Source organism: Hesperophylax consimilis, chromosome 28, assembly GCF_061612785.1.
Source record: "Hesperophylax consimilis isolate HC1 chromosome 28, BYU_Hcon_1.0, whole genome shotgun sequence".
Lineage (NCBI taxonomy): Eukaryota > Metazoa > Arthropoda > Insecta > Trichoptera > Limnephilidae > Hesperophylax > Hesperophylax consimilis.
In genome coordinates, this window is record NC_142863.1 from 7,802,084 (window position 1) to 7,822,612 (window position 20,529).

The 20,529-nt window shown below is 35.6% G+C and overlaps 2 protein-coding genes across 5 annotated transcripts in view; both read right to left on the reverse strand.

The window, feature by feature from the left end:
• The window catches only part of LOC149410118 (DNA ligase 1-like), a 30,411-nt gene extending 19,458 nt beyond the window's left edge, over positions 1-10,953 (reverse strand). The window contains exons 1-6 of the mRNA XM_089648946.1: positions 10,796-10,953; positions 10,378-10,590; positions 6,991-8,095; positions 6,053-6,256; positions 4,419-4,503; positions 145-304 (exon numbers count right to left, since the gene is read on the reverse strand). Coding sequence (XP_089505072.1) covers positions 145-304; positions 4,419-4,503; positions 6,053-6,256; positions 6,991-8,095; positions 10,378-10,590; positions 10,796-10,846 — 1,818 coding nt within the window. The 5' untranslated portion in view covers positions 10,847-10,953. The remainder of the gene's footprint in view (positions 1-144; positions 305-4,418; positions 4,504-6,052; positions 6,257-6,990; positions 8,096-10,377; positions 10,591-10,795) is intronic.
• A 1,023-nt stretch (positions 10,954-11,976) lies between these two features.
• The window catches only part of LOC149410119 (phospholipase A2-like), a 54,838-nt gene continuing 46,285 nt past the window's right edge, over positions 11,977-20,529 (reverse strand). For 3 of the 4 annotated variants that reach the window (XM_089649028.1, XM_089649030.1, XM_089649027.1), the window contains 5 exons: positions 18,869-19,052; positions 16,685-16,861; positions 14,825-14,987; positions 13,416-13,568; positions 11,977-12,690 (listed from right to left, as the gene is read on the reverse strand). In XM_089649028.1, the coding sequence (XP_089505154.1) occupies positions 12,606-12,690; positions 13,416-13,568; positions 14,825-14,987; positions 16,685-16,861; positions 18,869-19,052 (762 nt within the window). In that variant the 3' untranslated portion in view covers positions 11,977-12,605. The remainder of the gene's footprint in view (positions 12,691-13,415; positions 13,569-14,824; positions 14,988-16,684; positions 16,862-18,868; positions 19,053-20,529) is intronic. The other variant, XM_089649029.1, reaches the window with a different exon arrangement.

Below are 20,529 nucleotides of genomic sequence, written 5' to 3' on the forward strand. Positions count from 1 at the left end.
AGCCATAAGCCTGGTTAAAGACTGCTTCATTCAACTATACAAGCACCGTGGTAATAAGTCAAGTTTTCACTGTTCCAGTTCCAACTTTACGCGTTACATTTACATCGCATTTATAAGTAAGAGGATTAATATGTAGAGTAATACCTTGAACTGGTCGGCCGTCTGCCCCTTAGCAGCATTAAGCACCTTGGGGGGCCACTCCTCCCCCTGGGTGCCCAGCGGGGGCGTGGCGGTGCAGGCCTGCGCTATGGCCTGCAGCACCGACTGTTCTGCCAGCCCCACACGCAGCTTCCCGGCCAGGGACCTGGATGTAATGTTACAATCAATAAGGAAGTTGAGTAAAAAATATTTTGACTTATAAAAAATATGTTCATGTAGATCAAAAAATATCGATTCTAAATATATAAATATATTTCTATATTATTATTCTTAGAATTAGTTAAACGTTCTTGAAAAAGCATTCAATAGCAATAGACTGTATACGCTCCACGATTGGTCGAAAGAATTCTGACGTCACATGTGTCGTGATTGTACGTACAACAGATCACCTATGGTGCATCTCTTTCTATTACATGAGAGATGGTCGGTTTAGATGAGAGAGGTGTATAGGCCAAAGGTTTATTTGGGTTTGTCAAATATATGTACGTATTTGTTGTTATTATTATATGAAATGGATTTCTAAAGATACATATTCGTATAGTGCTTTATAATAATATGTTGTTTATTGCATAACTTAGAAGTTTTTATTATTATACATGTCACATAGCATGTGATACACTTCAGGCCGCCGGCCGCCCAGAAAAGTCAAACAGTGAACTGGGCTGTAAACCGTTATTTTACTATTGGTCTTTACTTTTCTGCGCGGTGGTCCTGAATTCGCGCGGGGAACGTCAACAAGTAGCGACGGCAATACCGTACAAGTACCGTACCGGGCGAGAAAAGCAAATATTCTAACTTAAAATATTAATTTAACTATGAAATCTTAATCAATTTTCTTTTTTTTTTAATAACATCAATTCTAATAGACGGTTAACATTGGTAAAAAAATTACTGGAATTCCTTGTTGAAGAATTACAAATTTTTCGATACAAAATGCTTATGCGACGTGGTTTTCACAGTTCGAATGACGTCACACCACACCCCGCCTCTTACCGCTCGGATTCCGCTCGTTTTGGCGGGCTTAATAAAATTTAAACTTTGAGAATTAATTTAATTATGAAAACAAACTTTAAAAAAAAAAAAAAATACCAGTATTTAAGTTTGAATGCGAACATTGATAAAAAAAAATGGACTCAACTTCCTTATTATTATACATTATATATCGAAACTCGTTTGATAAGTTCCCATGTAAGAAGTTTTATTTTCAGTTCCTTGAAAGTTTGACAGCAGTAAATTAATAAGCACTAATGTCAGTCCACACAACTATCATGAGGTTAACACTTTGAAGGCGGGTGGAATATTGACCAAGAAGCTGGCTATCAGGTTACTGATTTTTCTAGCTTCAATGTTTATTTATTTATTTATTTATTATTAAACGCCATAAAAGGCTTTTACAGTAATGTGAAACATTGGATTATAAGTACACAGTTCAGGGCTGTCAGAGACTTGACAATTAGAAATAGCATTTTTCATTAAAATAATACATCCACAAGCAGTTTTTATTGATGCTATACATATACATTTCACATATATGTATATATGTGGAATGTATATGTATAGAACACCATATATATGTTACACATAAAGAAGAACACAACAGTCAGTATGATGCAGTACAAACAGACATTTAACATTTCACAAACATATCAATTACATTCATAACCAAGTATTTTTGCCTTGATGCAAGACGGTGAGGTTTTGAAAATATCAAAAAGGTCTGTATACGTGTTGGCAGTGCGGTGAAAACGCGCCAACGGTGAATGATACAAATAGTTAGTGCTATGATTGTCACTGTGGAAGAGATGGTGGAGTCGAGTTGATTTAACAGGGACACGAAAATTTATAACACTTAACATTTGAGGGCAGTCTATGAGATTGTTCAGTAATTTAAAAAGTATAAGAATGTCATTAATAGTTCGCCGGGTAGAAAGAAGTGGTAGATTTAGACCAGACATTAATGTATTATAGCAGATATCAATTACAGGCTGTCTCAATTTGAATTGAACGTATCGAAGAAATTTTCTTTGTACTTTCTCCAAGCGGTGTAAGTTACAGGTATAAATCGGAGACCATACAGGAGATGCATATTCTAGGTGCGATCTCACAAGAGAGCAGTAGAGTAATTTAATTGACTCAATGTTTTGAAAAGTCCTTGTGTTACGCATTACAAAACCTAGAATTTGCATGGCCTTATTGGAAATTGTTTCACAGTGACGATCAAAGGTAAGTTTTCTGTCAAAAATAACACCAAGGTCTTTGATAAATGGTACTAATGCAATTTCATTATTGTTAATTGAATACGATATGGTTATTGGAGTCCGTGAACGGTAAAAACACATGTGGAAACACTTTTTTACGTTTAGGAATAATTTGTTTATTTCACACCAGCTAGCAAGTCTATCTATATTATGCTGAAGGATAAGTGCATCATTTAAACATTTTATAATCTTAAAAAGCTTTAGGTCATCTGCAAATAGAATGAATTTGACATTTTCGAAACATAAAGATAAATCATTTATAAACAATACGAAGAGAAGTGGGCCCAGATGAGAGCCTTGAGGAACTCCAGATGTTACTTTAAATTTATATGAGACTTTATTATTTAATTTTACCATCAGTTCGCGGTTACAGAGGTAACTATTCAACCATTTTAGGAATGATCCATTTATACCAAGGGCTTGCAGTTTCGCGAGAAGGATATTAATATTTACTTTATCAAAGGCTTTTGAAAAGTCAGTATATATTGAATCTACTTGTGCACGAGACGTGAAAGCTTCACAGATATAGTGTTCATACAATAGAAGATTGGTTGTGGTAGACCGACCGGTCACAAAACCATGCTGTTCTGGAGTAATAATATGCCTAAACTTAACAGCAATTTTATCTAAGACAATACTTTCAAACATTTTCGGGGTGGTAGACAGTATGCAAATTGGTCTATAATTTAAAACACAATTTTTATCACCTGATTTAAATACAGGTGTCAAGTGATTAAGTTTCCAAGGATCAGGATATATTCCAGTTTGAAGTGACAGATTGAATATGTGTTGAAGTGGAGCTGCTATAAACTGAGCGCATTCCTTTATGAATACCGGTGGAATTTTGTCAGAACCTGACCCCTTCTTACAATCTAGAGATCTGATCTTTGTATTAACATCATCCAGAGAAATGTGGCATGTTGATATGTCAGTTACATTGGTGTATTTAAATTCAGGTATAGTTACATTATCATTTTTCTGTTCATAAACACTTGAGAAATGATCAGCAAAGAGGTCAACTATTTCTTGATCACTGTCAGCATGTTTTCGCCCTGAATACATTGATCGAGGACAGCCGTTGTTGTCTTTAAGAGAATTCACATAATTCCAAAAATGTTTTGGATTTGACTTGATAGTCTGCTCTACATCTGTAATATAATCTGAATAGCATTTTTTAGATAGACTTTTACATTTATTTCGTAAAACAGAAAAAATTTTATAGCAGTCAGTGGAGTTATTGGATTTAAAGTTAATGTGGGCAATTTTTTTACATTGAATGAGTTTTTTTAGTTCAGTACTAACCCATTTTGGGTAACAGTCGTTACGTTTTACAATAGAAGTTGGTATGCAATTTTCAATAGTATCATAAAGGTTTGAGTTGAACACATTTGTTGCTTCTTCTACGTTTGTAGACATAAAAATGCGGGACCAATTGAGCGAAGAAAGATATAACCGCACTTGATTATAATCGGCTTTCTTGTAGTTTAGTTCGTGAACGGGAGGTTGGGGACTAAGGAGTTCAATGGGTGCCAAATAAATGGTCGCTTGTAAAGGGGGATGATGAGAGTCAATGGATACTATTGATTCACGCGATTCGCTGACATTACTATTATTTATGTTTGAAATGACAAGGTCAAGAATTCTGTCATTTATATTTTTAACATGATTTAATTGTTTAAGGTTGAGATGTTAATGTTAATTTATTGTCATTCCAATTCTAGCTTCAGTGATAAATTGTTACATTGACGCTAGTATCAGAGATAAATCATCGATTTAATTGTAGGTTCATTGCTAAATTATTATTCTAATTCTAATCTTCATTTTAATTCTGACTTCAGTGTTAAACTGTCATGTTAATTCTGAATTCAGTGTTAAATTGTTATTCTACTCTAGCTTTGTTGTAGCACATTTCCGCAGACCCACGGATAGGCTGCGGGGTGTCAATCGGTGTAATAGCAATGCCGGGGTTTTGTGTAATGAAAAAGATAATAAATAATTTACCTCATGAGATATCTGGACTCGGAATGTCGACATGCCACCAACATGGCTTGTATCTTGTCCACTTTCTTGGCCATTGAAGATTGACCTGCAAAATATATAAATGTTTCAATTTATTCATTATTAGTATTGACATAAATACATGAGTTATGTTAGTACTAATCAAACAAAAAATATTGCACTGTTTCTACATTGAAAGCGAATTATGAAACGCATAAGAAAAGAATAGCCACAGCGAATATATGTAAATGAATGAAATGGCTACAAATAACATCATTCATAGCTAAATGCAACACAATGCATTAGAAAGAGATAGCCATTCAAAGATTTCAATTGCGAGCGCGGTCCATTGACGGGCGAGCATGTTCGCGGCAAGTATGCAAGTCACAGTAATGATGTTCGCCAGATAAATCGCGTGATGTCATGATCAAACTGCTCGCTGCGGACATGCTCGCTGCGGATATGCTCGCCCATCAGTGGGTCGTTTTAAGCCAATTTTCCCCTTCTTCTCGACGACTAAATGAGCGAGCAGAATAGTAAAATATGATGTACTGTCACTAGGTTGTCCTTCATACACTTAGATGTTTCTGCGTTTGCTGTCTCACTTTATTTTATTCAATGTTTAAAATTTTCGGTTAGCAAAAAGCCCTGTGAATAATTGTATTTATTGAAATAATAAGTGATTTTTGAGTACATACAAATGGAAAAAACATTTGATTTAGTTTTTGCTTTACATCTAAAAAGTACAGGAAGGTGTTTTTTTTCACAAAACAGTGCCTAGAGCAATGTGCTTGTGGCAGCCGGTGACAGCTTGTCTTACCGACGCACTTATGTGCGATACTAAATGCAGTAAATCTCAAGTATGCCCACTGGACCTAGTTTGGTGAATCTAGCGCGTTGTCTCAGTAACCTATCTTCTCTTTTAATTAATCTAAGATTATTAGACAGTGAGTGAATTTGCCAAATATACCAGCTATCCCAGTTTTTATTTTATTTTAATAAACTCCACAATCCCATGATCATTGTCATCATTCAAAGAAAGGAATGAACCTGAGTCTTGAAGAGACCCATATTGTGGGAGGGAGGAAACACAGAGAGATAGAAGCGACCCATTCTCATGCGACAAATGTTTAAAAATAAACTGTTTTTATAAACCCAATAACAATAATGTGTTTCCCGACTGTGCACCGATGCCGAAGGAATCAATGACGCTAGTTCCTCGAAGTATCCTAAATTGAAATTCTGGAAGAACAAGGACAGCATTCCCACCGACGCCTGTAATCCACTTATTAATACAGGGGAATCTATCAAATGGATCGCCCATTACAGCAGAGTTGAGGATGTTTTCAATTATTCTGGGGCTTCAGACCAGAGGTGACTTTCAAATTCAACAGTGGTGTGCACTTGAGGTTATTAGAAGGTCAGTAGTTGTATACTGTTGTAACTCTCGGAATCTGATAGCTCTTCAAAATGAAATTTCGGGGAATAAACGGGATATTGCAGATCTTTACGATATCAATATGTAGTTCTAAATGCTAATATTGCCCACTGTGTTTCACAGAACTAAAGAGGAGAGAGGCTGTCATTGATCAGGTCTTGACTCGGTTACCTAGATGTTGCATCATGTAATATCATACCCGACATCTGCGCAATGTCCTTGAGCTTATCGAAGACACCACGGATGGTCAGCGGGGTGGGCTGGAACATGACCCGCTGGTTGGACTTGGACTGCTCGGCCACCAGGCCCAGGTCTCCCATGGAGTTGCAGTCGGCCTTCACCTGCGCCATGGTGCGTCCCGTGCACTGGGCGATGGCCTTCATCAGGGTTGTCTCCGCGATGCCTGGAAGTTAACCAAAACATTACGAATAACAAGACAATATTTAAATTCCTTCTACTGCATGCTTGAGAGCAATGAAGGAGGACTTGGCTTGGCAGAGGAATGAACCCACAATTCCGCAGTGTGAACTCAATGCATTTGTCCACTCGGTTACTAACCGGTTTTGTTATGTTGTTTATATTTATTATGTAAACACAACTGACGGAGTAATTTTTAAATAAATTTTTGAAAACGTCGAAATTTTGTAATGCAATAAATATGATCAACAAAGGTGTCGGAAAGATTTATTTTTCATGTTACATCTCACAAGAGCGCCCCTCTCTGCACAGTGTAGACTGGGGAACATATCACCACCCAGTTGGGCAGCGTTGAGAGGTGTGTTAAAGTAGGGGATGTATTAATGCGGGTCTTAGAGGGGATTATAAGGAGGAAAAATAGAGGCCGATAGTTCGTTTCACATGCGAGCCGATGTATACAAAAACGAGTCGAGCGGATGTTTTGCTAGAGTCTCGAGTTTCACAGGGGATCAGTGCTGATATTTACTTCGAGCAGGATCCATTAAAATACCTAAAGAACAGACTCAGCATGCCTAAATTGGTCTGTTAACAAGGGATTGTCAATCAGGTGAACTGTTTCAAAAATTTTTCAACTCTTTTACACAGAATCGAGTAGATTCATCAGGTATTTTGGGTCTCCAGCCGAAAGGGGAGAGAGAATTTAATAAAACAGTATCTTACCTAATTCAACGCTTTCGTAGGCCGGCGCCAATCGATTCAAACAGAGGTACACACTGGGCAGAAAATCACACGGAGTGAGCACCAAAACTGAACGCAGGAAGTTGCTCAAAATCTCCACTATCTTCAACCGAGCTGATATGGCCTCGATTTTCTCCAAAGTCTTGGACAGAGCCAAGTAAGGCACCTTCTCATCCCTGGACCAGATTGCATCGTCAATCGGATGGTATTTTAGCTTCGCCGGATCGTAATCATTGCCGGAAGTTTTGGTTTCTTTTTTGGTTTCGCTACCATCTTTCTGTTCATCAGTTTTCTTCACGCTAGTAAAGAAAGAATTAAATGCCTTTTTTTGCTGTGATGGTGATTCTTTTACATTCTTTTTATTTTTAGGTGATTCTTTAACATTCTTTTTATCTTTAGGTGATTCTTTTACGTTCTTTTCATCTTTCGGTGATTTCGTATCCTTTTTCTCCTCTATTGAACTATCTTTATCAGAGCCTTCACCTTTTTCTTCAGAGCAGTCCATTTTCTCTGCACTTTCTTCATCGCTACTAGAAATTGCATTCTTTTTAGCTTTAGATTTTTTTTTCTTGCTAACATCAATATCTTCTTCATCACTACTAGAAATTGCACTCTTTTTAGCGTTAGTTTTTTTTTTCTTGCTAACACCATCGTCTTCTTCATTGTCACTCGATGAAGTAACTTTTTCTTCTTTGGGAGAGATTGCGTTATTTATATTCAAATCTTTTTCTTCTTTAAGTTCTTTTTTTAAACTTTTTGATGTCAGTTCCTTTTTCGAACTTTTTGGTGTCTTCTTTTCAGCAGATTTTTTTTTAACATTAGATTCTTTTTTTGAATTCTTCGGTGTCTTTTTATCTGCAGACTTCACTTGTTTCTCGCTTTCTTTTGTTTTCTTTGTGACTGGAGATTTTTCAAGTTTGTCCTCGCTAATGGCTTCTTCAATGTTCTCTTTCGAGGAATCCTGGGATTCTTTTTTAACTTCTGCGTCGCTTTCTTCTGTTTCTCGTACATCCGTTGATGCTCTTTTCTCTGGAGGTGGGTTAGAATCGCTATCGCTGCTGTCGATTCTGAGTCTCTTTGAACCTCTCTAAAAATAAACGAAAAGAACCATATTTATGACAATAACATTGGATGAAATACTGGAGATAAATTGAGATGTTAGTACAATTCAAAAATCTGCCAATTTCTTGCTTAATTCATTTTTCACTCTTCTGTTATATCAACTCTTCATATGACCCGACTCAACTATTAGATTTACTTGATCGTTTCACATGCCAGAACCACTTCTGGAGCATTCTTGACTGTAAAATTTCCATACTCTGTTAATTTCTAAATACGCCCCAATTATTGAAATAACACCTTGTTTCAACTTAATTAGTACAATAAATAACTATTTAAGTTGGGGGAGATGGAAAAACATTAATTTTAATTCACATTTGGTAAAAAAATTTATAAGCGTAATTAATTTTGTCGTTAGAATTATCGCAATGTTAGTTAGCCGGAAGATTCCGCTTCAATCTAAACACGCAAATCTAAATAAAGAAACTAAAAACAAAATAGGTCATTAGTTAATTTGGATTTATTTACAAAAAAAATATTATGTCTATTAATAATTAATTGTATTTGCATTGATTGTCTACTAATAATGCTAAAAATAATTAGATAATTTATATAACACCATTTTTGTGAAAAATCACCTCAAGGGCTGCCTACTTAGCTGTCTGAAAATATTGCACAGATAATAATTTCCGTTGGGCTTATACCATCGTTGGGGGTGGGTGCAGGGTCATTTTAAGGAGAGGAAAGAGTAAACATTTGTCTTGAAGAGACCCATATTGTAGGAAACGACCCATTCTCATGTGACAAATATGATATGAGTCGTGTAATTTCTATACCCGCTATATCAACTTTCATTGATTTGGAGAAAACCGCGAAAAACTGTCACATCTCTAGCGTACATAAGTAAATGCATAACAATTTTTTATATAATGAATTGGAGTAATAAAATTTCGAAAAGCATTTATTTTTCTATATATGTCTAGCAATAATTAAGTAATTTCGATAAATAAAATGGATATAGCGGATTTTGATACTCACTTCGTGATTTTGAAAGTCAACTGAGCCGACATGGCGGGTTTAGAAACTCACGAGTAGATCATTTTGACACACGAGCGTGGCGTCAGAGCGGCGGCCATATTGTATTTTGGCAAAATAACTGCTTGTGATTCGTTGAATCCGATATAGCGGATTTTGATAGTAACTTTCTGTATGATATAGCGGATTTGGTTTCTCACTCGCAGTTTTAACATGGTTTTTGGTCGTGATAAGGAGGGTTTTGAAACTCAATTTTAGGCTCCTCGTGTTGCTCGCAAAAATGTGAACAAGATGTCATACTCAGATCATTTTGTCAAAAAATCGGATATAGCGGGTATAGAAATTATAGGATTCATATATATGTTGAAGATATTTGGAGAACTACCAGAAGAAATAAAATCAGAAGAAAACATAAAAACATTTAAAATTAAGTTACGAAAATATGTGATTGATTCATTTTAAATGTGTTACTATAATTATATGTATATAAGGATTGTATTAGGACATAGATAACTATGTACCTACTCAAAATACCGCAATAAACAATAAACAAATGTCAACTGTGTACAAATATTGGGCGCGTGTGTGGCGTGTTTCCCGACCATGCCAAAATTGCCAGTTCCTCCGAGCATCTTCCATTGAAATACCTGTAGAACAAGGACAGTATTCCCACCTGACGCATGAGCTCTAAAGAATGCAATCGGTTTGTTAAGATAGAGGAATCTATCAATGGACCTGCTTAAATTGGAACTGTGTGTAGTTCACCTTTTTCCACCTCCCCTGACGTAAATAATTCTTTCTTGTACTAATTAAATTGAAATGAAGTGTTATTCAAATAATTTTTGTGCATATTAAGAAGTAAACGGAGTACGGAAATTTTACCTCCTTGACTTTACACTAACTTTTGCGTCATATATTCTCCATTCATTCGCTATAATCAGATATTCGTAAACAATTAATGATGAACTTGTTGAATTCCGCTAAAATATTAATAGCATATAGTTTCAACTTAATTACTACAAGAAATAACTTGTAAGTGGTGGGAGATAGTAAAAGAAGTATTAACGTTCCATTTTTTCTCAATCAAAGTTAAGTTAGAAGGTTATGAAATACACAAAAATTATTAAAATAACACAAACTAAACCCTAAAAAACCCATTTTGAGCATGTTTTACTCAAACCCCCGACTTAAATAGTTGTCTATTAGATATTTAAGTTGAAATCAAGTGTTGTTCTTTGTTGTTTCGATTGATAATTCGATGTAAAACAACATTACCCCTTTAATTTTCAATGGAGAACAACTATCTTCATTTTCCAGTTTAACTTCCTTTTTTGGCGTAAGTCGTTTGTCTTCGGAAACCTTTTCTTTTACAGGAATAATAACAGGCTTGATCGGGGTCTTGGAAAAGAACGACGTGATACTTTTTTGAGCCATGATTGGATTCAAAAGTAATCTCGGACTTCTTTCACAAATGGAAAACAAAGGAACCTGAAAATAAATAACATATATATTTTAAACTTTCGTAATGACCGTTTTCAAGTAAGATTTAGTAATAAATATCACTACTTATCAGTCCAAAGCTTCCTTGATTCATATTTCAGAAAAATTATAGGAAATATAACGAAATAAAAGTGCTCAATATCGTCGACTAGTAGCGTATAGGTTATGTTTGTATAAACAAAATTTTACTTACCGAATAGTTTCGGTATGCAGAATTTAATGCAAACCTTATAAATTTAGACATGAAATGCACAATTTCGTCATGTTTTCTTGGCTAAATACTAATAATTCGCAACACATCTAGGTTCTGTTTTGACAAACTGTCACGCACGAAAATGGCGCCAAAACAAGCAAAATGCCAAACTGAGCAATGTTGCCATAAATAAAACACTCGTGTTGCCAACGAACGCTTTTATTAGGGATGGTACAATCAAGTCAGGTGTAATCAAGTCTGTACGGTACCTACCGGTAATTGAATGGCTTCGTACGGTAACCGGGAAATTCAACACACTTTTTATAAGTGATGGAAAAAGAACTAGGTTAAACAGTTTAGGTTTGTAGGCCTTTTGGTAAATATAACAGCCGGGATAGATAGTAAAAAATGCTTTAAAATTCAATTTTTATTCAATCAAAGTTTCTAAATTTACCTATTAAAAAAATCCATTTGCCGCCATTTTGGACTTTTTATGTAGAGTGACACTTGCGAAAGTTTAAATTCAATCTAAATACTCATAAATTGCTTCATTAATCCAAACTAAGAACCTAATGGGATGTTTTGTGTATATAAATAGTAATTTATTGTGGTAATTGTTGAAACAAAGTGAAATTTTCAAAATCTACCTCAAAAGTGCGGCGGTTAGGGAAATAATTACAGTCTTGAATTAATTTATTATTTTTTCCTTTTTTGTTTTAATAACTTTTATTGACTTTATATCACTTTTCAAAAGTGTGTTGAATTGCCACCGTCCCAAGTTGCCACGGAACCCTTCGATTCTTCAGCTTCCTAATAAAAACAAAATGATTATCAAATAACATTATTTTTAACCATCCAGTACATACAGCACTACACCCCAACAAGGGTTTCTCAAATGTTTATCTATGCAGAGGATTTGTTCTTCAAATTAATTTCAAAATCGTAATATTTTGTTGTGAACGAATTATGTATATATTTTTTTATTCAAACATGGTTGGCAGAGATTTTTACTTTCCACAATGGTAATAAAAACATTTTCATATTCATTACTTTATTTATTATTTACAGGCTCTGGTGTACACAATATAGGCACTAAAAATAAATATATATTATGTCAGGTAACAATTTTCGGACATTATTAGTAAAATAAAAAGAATCACCTCATGGACACTTGTGCGTTCTGTCGGGTATGACAGTATGTCGGGTAATTCGATGACATTACAACGTACGCAATAAATATCAATCTTATCCATTCGGGATTGGTTCAGTTGTTAGCGTTGTTGACTTCAGCTCCAGGGTTGAAAGGTTCAATTCTCAGTAAAACCATTTTATTTTATTTTCAAAATACATTTAAAAATGGATGCATTAATTTTTTGAGCGTGGTCTATACAGATTACGGTTCCACGATATTTCATCAAAATGAAAAATCAACACACCTTTAAAAAGTGATATAGAGTCATTAAAAGTGATGAAACAAAAACTAGGTTTAATAGTAACGTATGTAATCTATTTAACCTAATTTTTGTTTAATCACTTTTCATGACTTTATATCACTTGCTGTAGGTGGGTTGAATTGTCATTTTGATGAAATACCCGGTCACCTGTTTATCGATAAAAGAGAGAAGGAATAGAGTGGATAGATTTACTAGAATGAGTTATTACATTGAATACATTATTTACAAGAAAAACTACTTAAATCTAATTGGCATACAAATCTATTAATTAGATACTAAAATTAACTTTTAGGTATTGCACTAATAAAAAAGTGTGTATTTTTAAATGCCTCAGAAATATAACATGTATTTCAGAATCAAAATGTCGGGCTGTCAAACCACTGCCATATTTTCGGTTGCGTTTTGTCCACTTCGTACTCTTCGCACTTTTGTCCTGTGATCCTGTAATTTCCAAATAACAAACATTAAAAATCAGGAAACAGTCTCTTTATAGAAGAAGTTAGCCAAGTCGAAGGACAAAATGTTCAAATATAAAGAATTAGGAGAACACTATATTTAAATAAATATAAAGCAGATATTTATAATATTTTCTAGCAAACATAACTGATACGTTTTTGTTGTTTTTATGTATTTATATAAGACCTTGTACATGTACACAGACACAGACAAGGGAACTACATCGCCACCAGTTGAGCAGAATTGTGTGCAGAAAGTGCGTTAATGTAGAGGCTGTAGGAAAGGATTTATTAAAGCTAGTCTTGAAAAGACCCGGATTATATGAAGGATGAAAAACAGACGACGATAGCTTGTTCCACATACGAGCCGACTTATACAAAATGAGTCGAAGAAGCAACCCATGAAACCAACACAAATGTGAATACAACATTTGGACATAAAAATCTCCTTATTCTATAGTACCTACTAAACTCTACAACAGAGTCCGACTCTCATTTAAAAGTCATAACAACATTAAAACATTTAAAACTCGTAGAAAAACTGGATACCAAACGTAGGGAGATCAGAAATCAGATTCTACATGCAGCGCAGGACCATAGAAGAGTGGAGAAGCATTGATTGATCATCTTAAGGTGGGTCACGGTCCTCAGTAATGTGGCAAAACTCAGTAAGAATGTTGATAGTTGGATGTCAGAAGTTGGTTTGTTTACCTGGTACGCCTGGTGCACTTGACGATGGGGTGCTCCCTCTTGAAGCACTGCGGTCCGAGGATGGAGAAAAATGTGGCGCCGATCTGCGAGGATACGAGGGTATTGGTCCTCTTCAGGCAGCGGTAGAAGGCGCTGTCACATGAGCAATGGGATCTAAGACAAACATTTATGGAAGGATATACCTATAGTATCAGTTATAAGGCAATCTCTTAGAATAAAAGCCTAGTATTAAGTAAGTACCAAGTAAGAAACAAGTTATATAAAACTAGCTATACACCGCCACGCATTGCTGTGGCTCGGTCAGTCTGTGCAGACAGTAGCGCGGGTTGCTTTTACACGACAGTTGACGCTGTTTTAAAAACGTGTTTTTACCTGTAACATGTGACATTTATAATATAATACAGGAAAATAAAAACACACGCGTATTCGAATGTAAAGTTGTGTCAAAATTTCAAAGCTATCGGTGAAGAAATTTCGGAGATTTAAGATATTGAACAAACATTTACATTTTTATTTATATTTGAATTGTAAGAGTGGGGTTAGAGAATGAAAAGAGTGTTACAAATTCAAGACTTATATTGCAAACTAATCTCAATCCTAAAATTGAAAACTGTCTGGCAAAAAGGGCTTGCTTAGTTAATAGAATGGTGTGACGCTTGATTCTTGAAGCGTGGGTAGTTGATGAACAGCTTGTCCTGCAGCAATCATCTCAGCTTGATCTCCAACAAATAATCTTATTGTCAGTTCTAGAATGGCCTTGTCAATGTTGTCGGTTGTCTGTGAAAATCCAGGATGAAGACGAGTGGATTCGCCGGTCCTTAGCCTAGAGGAAAGCCCACTGCTCTGGGCCATCTCTGGGCTATTGAGAAAATAATGGTTTGTTGCCACTGACTATAATACATCAATGCTTGTTGCTCTGTTTCTCTGTTACAACCGCAGCGACCCGAAAATCCAGGGTTGGCGAAGTAGCCTATACACAATGGTAAATCCATCAATGTTGGAAGAGTGCCACTCACCAAAACCATAGATAAAAGAAATGTAGAACTAACCATATTCTGGACCTTTGCTAAGTCGCCAAATGTAGCGAACAACTTGGGGTGATCTATGACAGAGGTTTTAACCTAGTGTCGGCTCCAAACTCAAAAACTCAGCATTCTTAAAGAAGTACCTACTACAGGTCATTTCAATGTGAGCATAAAATATCCTCCCAGTGTGATTGGAATAAGTTTCGGACGACCATTGCATACTGGCAAAATCTTGTGAAAGAAAGAACGAGACATTTAGTGACCACAATATGATTCCCTTTTCTCCAGTCCAGTTATCCAATAATCGGTTCCCAGGGGTGGCGGCACATATACCCGCATCCCAAATTGGATCTATAACCTAAGTTAAAGTGGGCATTTGTTTACCTGGTGAACAGTCCGGTGTTGGTCAGGCCGTAGTCGGACTCCCCCGCCAGGATGTAGAGCCGGCAGGAGTCGTGTCTCCGACAGCAGTTGTCCGTCATAAAGAACAGACCGACCTCCGCGGACTGAGCTTCCGCCACGTGGCCATCTCCGCACCACAGGGTACCTGGGAACATACATCCTCGATCAAACCAATCAAATAAAAATATACTAGGTACACAAATATCTGCTACTTGTGGATAATGATTACCTAAGCTGTATTTGCGTGTAAAATGGAAGTGGAATTGAAATTGACAAACATTCCCGGGTTACAAATAACCTGACAATATTTGAAAATCTCCTACTACCACCACAGTAAGCGGAAAATGTTGCTTGTGTTATGATGGAGGACTTAGCCAGCCGAGGAATTTAACACACTACGCCTGGGTGGGACCCAAACGCGATGTCAACTCAGCCACGGACCGGTCGATTTTAGTTCGTCTGTTTTCTTGAATTCATCTTTATTCTATGGTGATAATCCTGTTACAAATACTGGAAAAGCGTGCCAAAGCGCCTAGCCCTTCACGGCTGAGCCTTCCATTTCAGGCATCAGGCGTATTGACCATTACATTTCTTAAAGATGCTTTCAGAAAGTCGGTGAATATGTGTGCATTATTTCAAATTCCTAAAATATCTTTGTTACAAGTCATTTATAATATATTATAATTATGCAGAGGCGGCTTCATACTTTAAAATTGATTCACTGAGTGTACGGAGGCATCATAAGGATGCACTATTCCTGTATAAAGTAGTAAACAATAATATTCAATGCCCAGAGTTGCTAAACAAGATTCCATTCAATGTACCTGCGCGTTCAACACGCTCTTGTGTCCTGTCCAGGGTTGATCAAAGCAAAACGAACTCTTAACAGAATTCTTGCCTGAACAGACTATGCAATAATTACAATAGCGTATTATCCAAGTTTGATATTTTCAGTTCCGAACTTACCAAATACAAGAGGTCCATAAAAGAATATTTCTCTGATGGTTTGAGAATAATGTTTATATCTCTATTGTTTATATCTGTATTATGATTTTATATATTATAAATGTATTGTTTTGTAAATTTTTCGTTTTATATAATCTTTGTTTTGTATAATTTATTTAAATAACTTATTCCATATTATTCTGTATCAGTTAAAGTCACAAGGAGGAAATCCTAAATTGGTTTTATTTGACTGTATAATACTTATGTACAAACTGATTAAATGTAAACTGTCGATTTCCCGAACATGAATAAATAAATAAATTAGTAATAAAATCCAAATAAATGGGATATTTCTGAACGTATCCGAAAACTAAAAACTGTTTTTGAAAGCTGATAAAATACGATTTTATTATTAGATATTTTTTATTTTTTTCCTCTAAACACTGAATTAAAATTACTGATAGGGAAAAAAAACACATAGATCATTAGACGAATGTGTAAAATACATTATTATCACCTCACTTTTCTGTTTTTCATATTAAAATAATTAGTGAAAAAATTCGCAAAGTTTCATAATTTTTTCTCAAATTTCTGTCGGAACCTTTAGTTTCATAGAGGTGTACATTTTAATTAATTTGTCGAAAACTTCTGTATTTTAATATAAAGCTTGATATTATTTTCATTCTAACACCGTTTAGTTCATATTTTTAACTATGACGATACCCTTACGGGAGACACAATGAAACCATATGAGCAGTTCCGAAAAGCTAACAAATTGATTAAGGATAATATCTGTCGTTAAACATTAAAGAAATTAGCCTGAGGTATATCACCAAAATTAGACGACATAAGAATTTATATATTCAATACCTCCATCATACTTAGAAACTGGCTGACCTGGATAGATTGCGGTGACCTTAATCTTGAAGGCGTCCCCCATAGAGTCCGCGACCCCCGACAGCAGGCCGTTCAGGAAGCCCCGATCCGAGTCCAGCGAGCCCCTGTCTCCTGTGCCTCCTACCCACTGCGTCAGGGGGTCCGTCAGACCCTTCAAGAGACTTCGCCCGAAGGCTCCTGTGAAAACACCCATGATCAACAATCAGTCAAAATACAAACTATCAAAAGAAAATTGAAGAACTTCTCTTTGTTTTCAGTACCATAAAACTCAATTACTCAATTTGAAAGAAAAAAAAACAATCTGTGAAAAAAAAGTTTGTTTACTACAGTACATCTACTTTTATTAATAGATGTGATTTAATATTGGTTTGACTGAGGACTGAACCTTCCCTTCCAGGGACTGGGGTCAACCGCGCTAACAACTGAGCCAAATCCCAATTGGATAGGACCAATATTTCATTTCGTATGTTAACTGCTGTAACGTCATCCAATAACAGAGAAATTCGTGCCACGTGCGCATTGATGATTGTCACAAAAACTTTATAGAATGCATTATTATCGATAACGAGCCAATATGCCGATTTTCAGCTCGATCGAATGTCAGGAAGTAGGTTAATTTCAATTTCCAAGATTACATTAATTCATGTAAAATAGGATATGTTTAAGCAAGACACTATCTAGATTGAATTTAGTTCGAGTTGAATCTTGTGATCATACATAAAGATAGCAGCCAATAAAAATGTGCGGTGGTAAAATGAAGATAATGTTGGTAGTTCTTATTCGAAGTATGATACAGTTAAATATGACCGAAGGAGATAGGGTCCCATTAGCTCAGTTGGTAGAGCGGCGTCCCAGGATCCTATCGAAGTCCTAGATGTGACCGTAACTTTCTCTGTTTTTCTAATTTTCGTTTAAGAATCGCTAATATTGCCTTAAATAATCAAATAGATGTTTTAAAAACCTACACCACGAGGACAAAAGTCTCAATTACACTTAACATTTCAAAAATAAATAAATCTTTTGGCTAGAAAACCATAAATAATTCCAGGCTACAAATTATATAAAGCCCTTAACAAATGAAATTAAAAATACCGTTGAGATAAACAGGTATAAAAACAACATCAGTAATTGTTGGGAAGTAAGAGCTTCATAGATGCATACACAGATGGCAGTGCATAGAGCTTGCGTGGAAGTCCGCAAGATGGAACCAGTGGCCAGTAGTCACCAGGGCCAGTGGGAAGGCTCTCAGCGAAACTTACTGTTTCAGATTCCAATTAGCCAGCTTCTAGTTAGGTCGACTATCGAGTCACCATTATAATTTTTTTATTTTTTTTTATTGATACATTACTCTACAGTACTTCACATTTCAATTCAGCAACGTTGGCCTCACTGGGTTGTTCACCCGTGCTGAGGCCCCCATTTTAAAATATACGAATTTATACATTTAAACAAAAAAACAAACAAAACAACATTAAAGTAAAGATAAATTTAAATCAAAAATAAAGATTAGAAATCAAAATCCAATTCTCACACCAAAATAAAAACATTAGAAGAGAATGGAAATCGGCACTTACATAATTATAATACGCTGAGTATTTAATAAATCCCTGATTAATCTAAAAGAATCAAATTATTTATAAACTCCTTCCAAGACGAGTTGGAGACCCGTTTGTACGAACACAATAGTAATACAAAGGACTGTAGACATAATTATTATTATAAACCTTTCGAGCAAAATGCACCTCTTACGTCCGCGCTCGCGGCTTGTTTGCAGTGATATTTTTTTAAGATTATCGATAAGGTTGATCTAATTTGCAATATTTAAAAAAATAGTGAGTAATGGGATATTTTTATGTAAATACAGATTATCAAATAGTTTACAAGGATTATTTAAATAATTAAAGAGTTTATGATGTAAAAACAACTTAGGTATCGCACAAAACCTTCGTTTGGGGGGAGTGAATTACCCCCCCCCGGTTCGGGAAGGTTAATCAATGTCAAATAACAACAAGAATTAACATACTGCAATCGAACAGAGAATCAAAGCTTAATGGGAAAGTTCAAATTTCAAAGAAACTAAATAGAGCTTTATGTTGATTGTAACCATGTCAAATGTGAAGGTTGGTAAAACAAATGACCTTAAAAAATTATAAATAAGGTGGGTAAAGAAATAAAAACACCCACCAAGTCCTCCGTTTTCTTCTTTGCTCCTCAGCCTGATAGTCTCCAGGGCGGTGCTCTGGTCCTGCATCCGTTTGAGGATGTCTCTCAGACCTTGGGGGATGATCCTTTCAGCTAGGGACTCCAGGACCCCTTCCGTTAGCTTCTGGATGGATCCAAAGAACCCAATGTTGGCTTCGGGCTCGGGCTAGAACATACAAAACACCATGACTATAATACTTAAAAAGGTTTGAGTAGAAACTCTCGGTTGAACTCTCAACATGTCGTTGAATTTTTGAACAAATCCTAATAATTAAAACCTGGGGAAGGAAGGGACCTAAGCTGGGGGTTATCCTTGGGAGAATAAGGGAATAAACCTTCGCGGATTTTTCTGTAGGCCTTTTTAAGATATACAATTCCGTAGTACATTATTTTGATGTATCTCATAAGGTTTAGCCAACGTTTGCAATGTAAGCGCCCGAAAATATTTTTTTATCAATTGATTACAAAACGTCGACTTTCCTCTACTTTCTATAAATATAATATATACAAATATAAAATGAACACTTTCTGGAAGAAAATTTTCTATATGGAAATGAAAACCAAAATCAAAATCCGTTACTTAGTTTAGAAGAACTAAGCGCACAAACAGACTGGAGTCGCCATAATTCTTATAAAATCCACATTCCGTCAAGACCAACCCAACAAAGCAATTTTATAAAACAAATATTTGGGTTTAAAAAATAAGTAGTTCGTTAGTTACTTCATGCTTTTTCAAGCAATATCTCACATATATAAACAAAGCAAATCAAAGTAATCAATCTCTGCCATCGTACAAAAAACAATCTCGCAATCACAGGAATGAACAATAGATTGAAATATTCAAGAGCAATCAAAATTCGTTGATTATACATTGTTAATATTTTAAATCAATGTACAAAGTGCCTATATTTCGCCACAGATTACGAAACGTTTTTTTTTTAAATTTATTTTTGACAGGGGCGCTTAATTGTTATGACCAGTGTGTATTGTGCACACGGGCGGCCGAACCAAGGGACGTCTTCAATAATTTAACTCCCTGAACTAGCCACTGATCGTTTCGATCAATGAACAGATAAATTTTAGAAGTGTGATCTATATAGTTTTGAAAGAAAACAATCTAACTGTAGGGTAAATTATTGGGAGTTTACATCTCCCGAAAATAATGACAACATTACTTTTACCCACATTCTTGTGAGGCTGGTATCACTGTGAATCTGCACGCGATACCTCGCGCGGCAAAATATTCATTCTATCTCCAGTGGTCTAGCCGCCGGTTTAGCCCTAAAATCTCCTCTAACGTACGCGATCTGTTTAGTTCATAATTTTTTTTACCAATAACGTGAGTTTTGGTAAAATAAAAACTAAATTGAAAATATCCGAATTCTCATTTTTGCACAATGAGAGTAATCATGCAACCTTAGATTCTGCGGATTGGAGAACCACAGAATCATTCAGCCAACAAACCATTTAAATTGGCGATAATCACAATCCTCCAAATAACGTTTGATTCATATGCCAGAATTGATTTTATATTCACATAAAAACTTCGATGTTTAAATAATAAATTTGATCAATTTCACTAGAGGTAAGGAAAAATTAGCCTACTTCGGGCATACACATACGCCTATAACACACCTCTATCG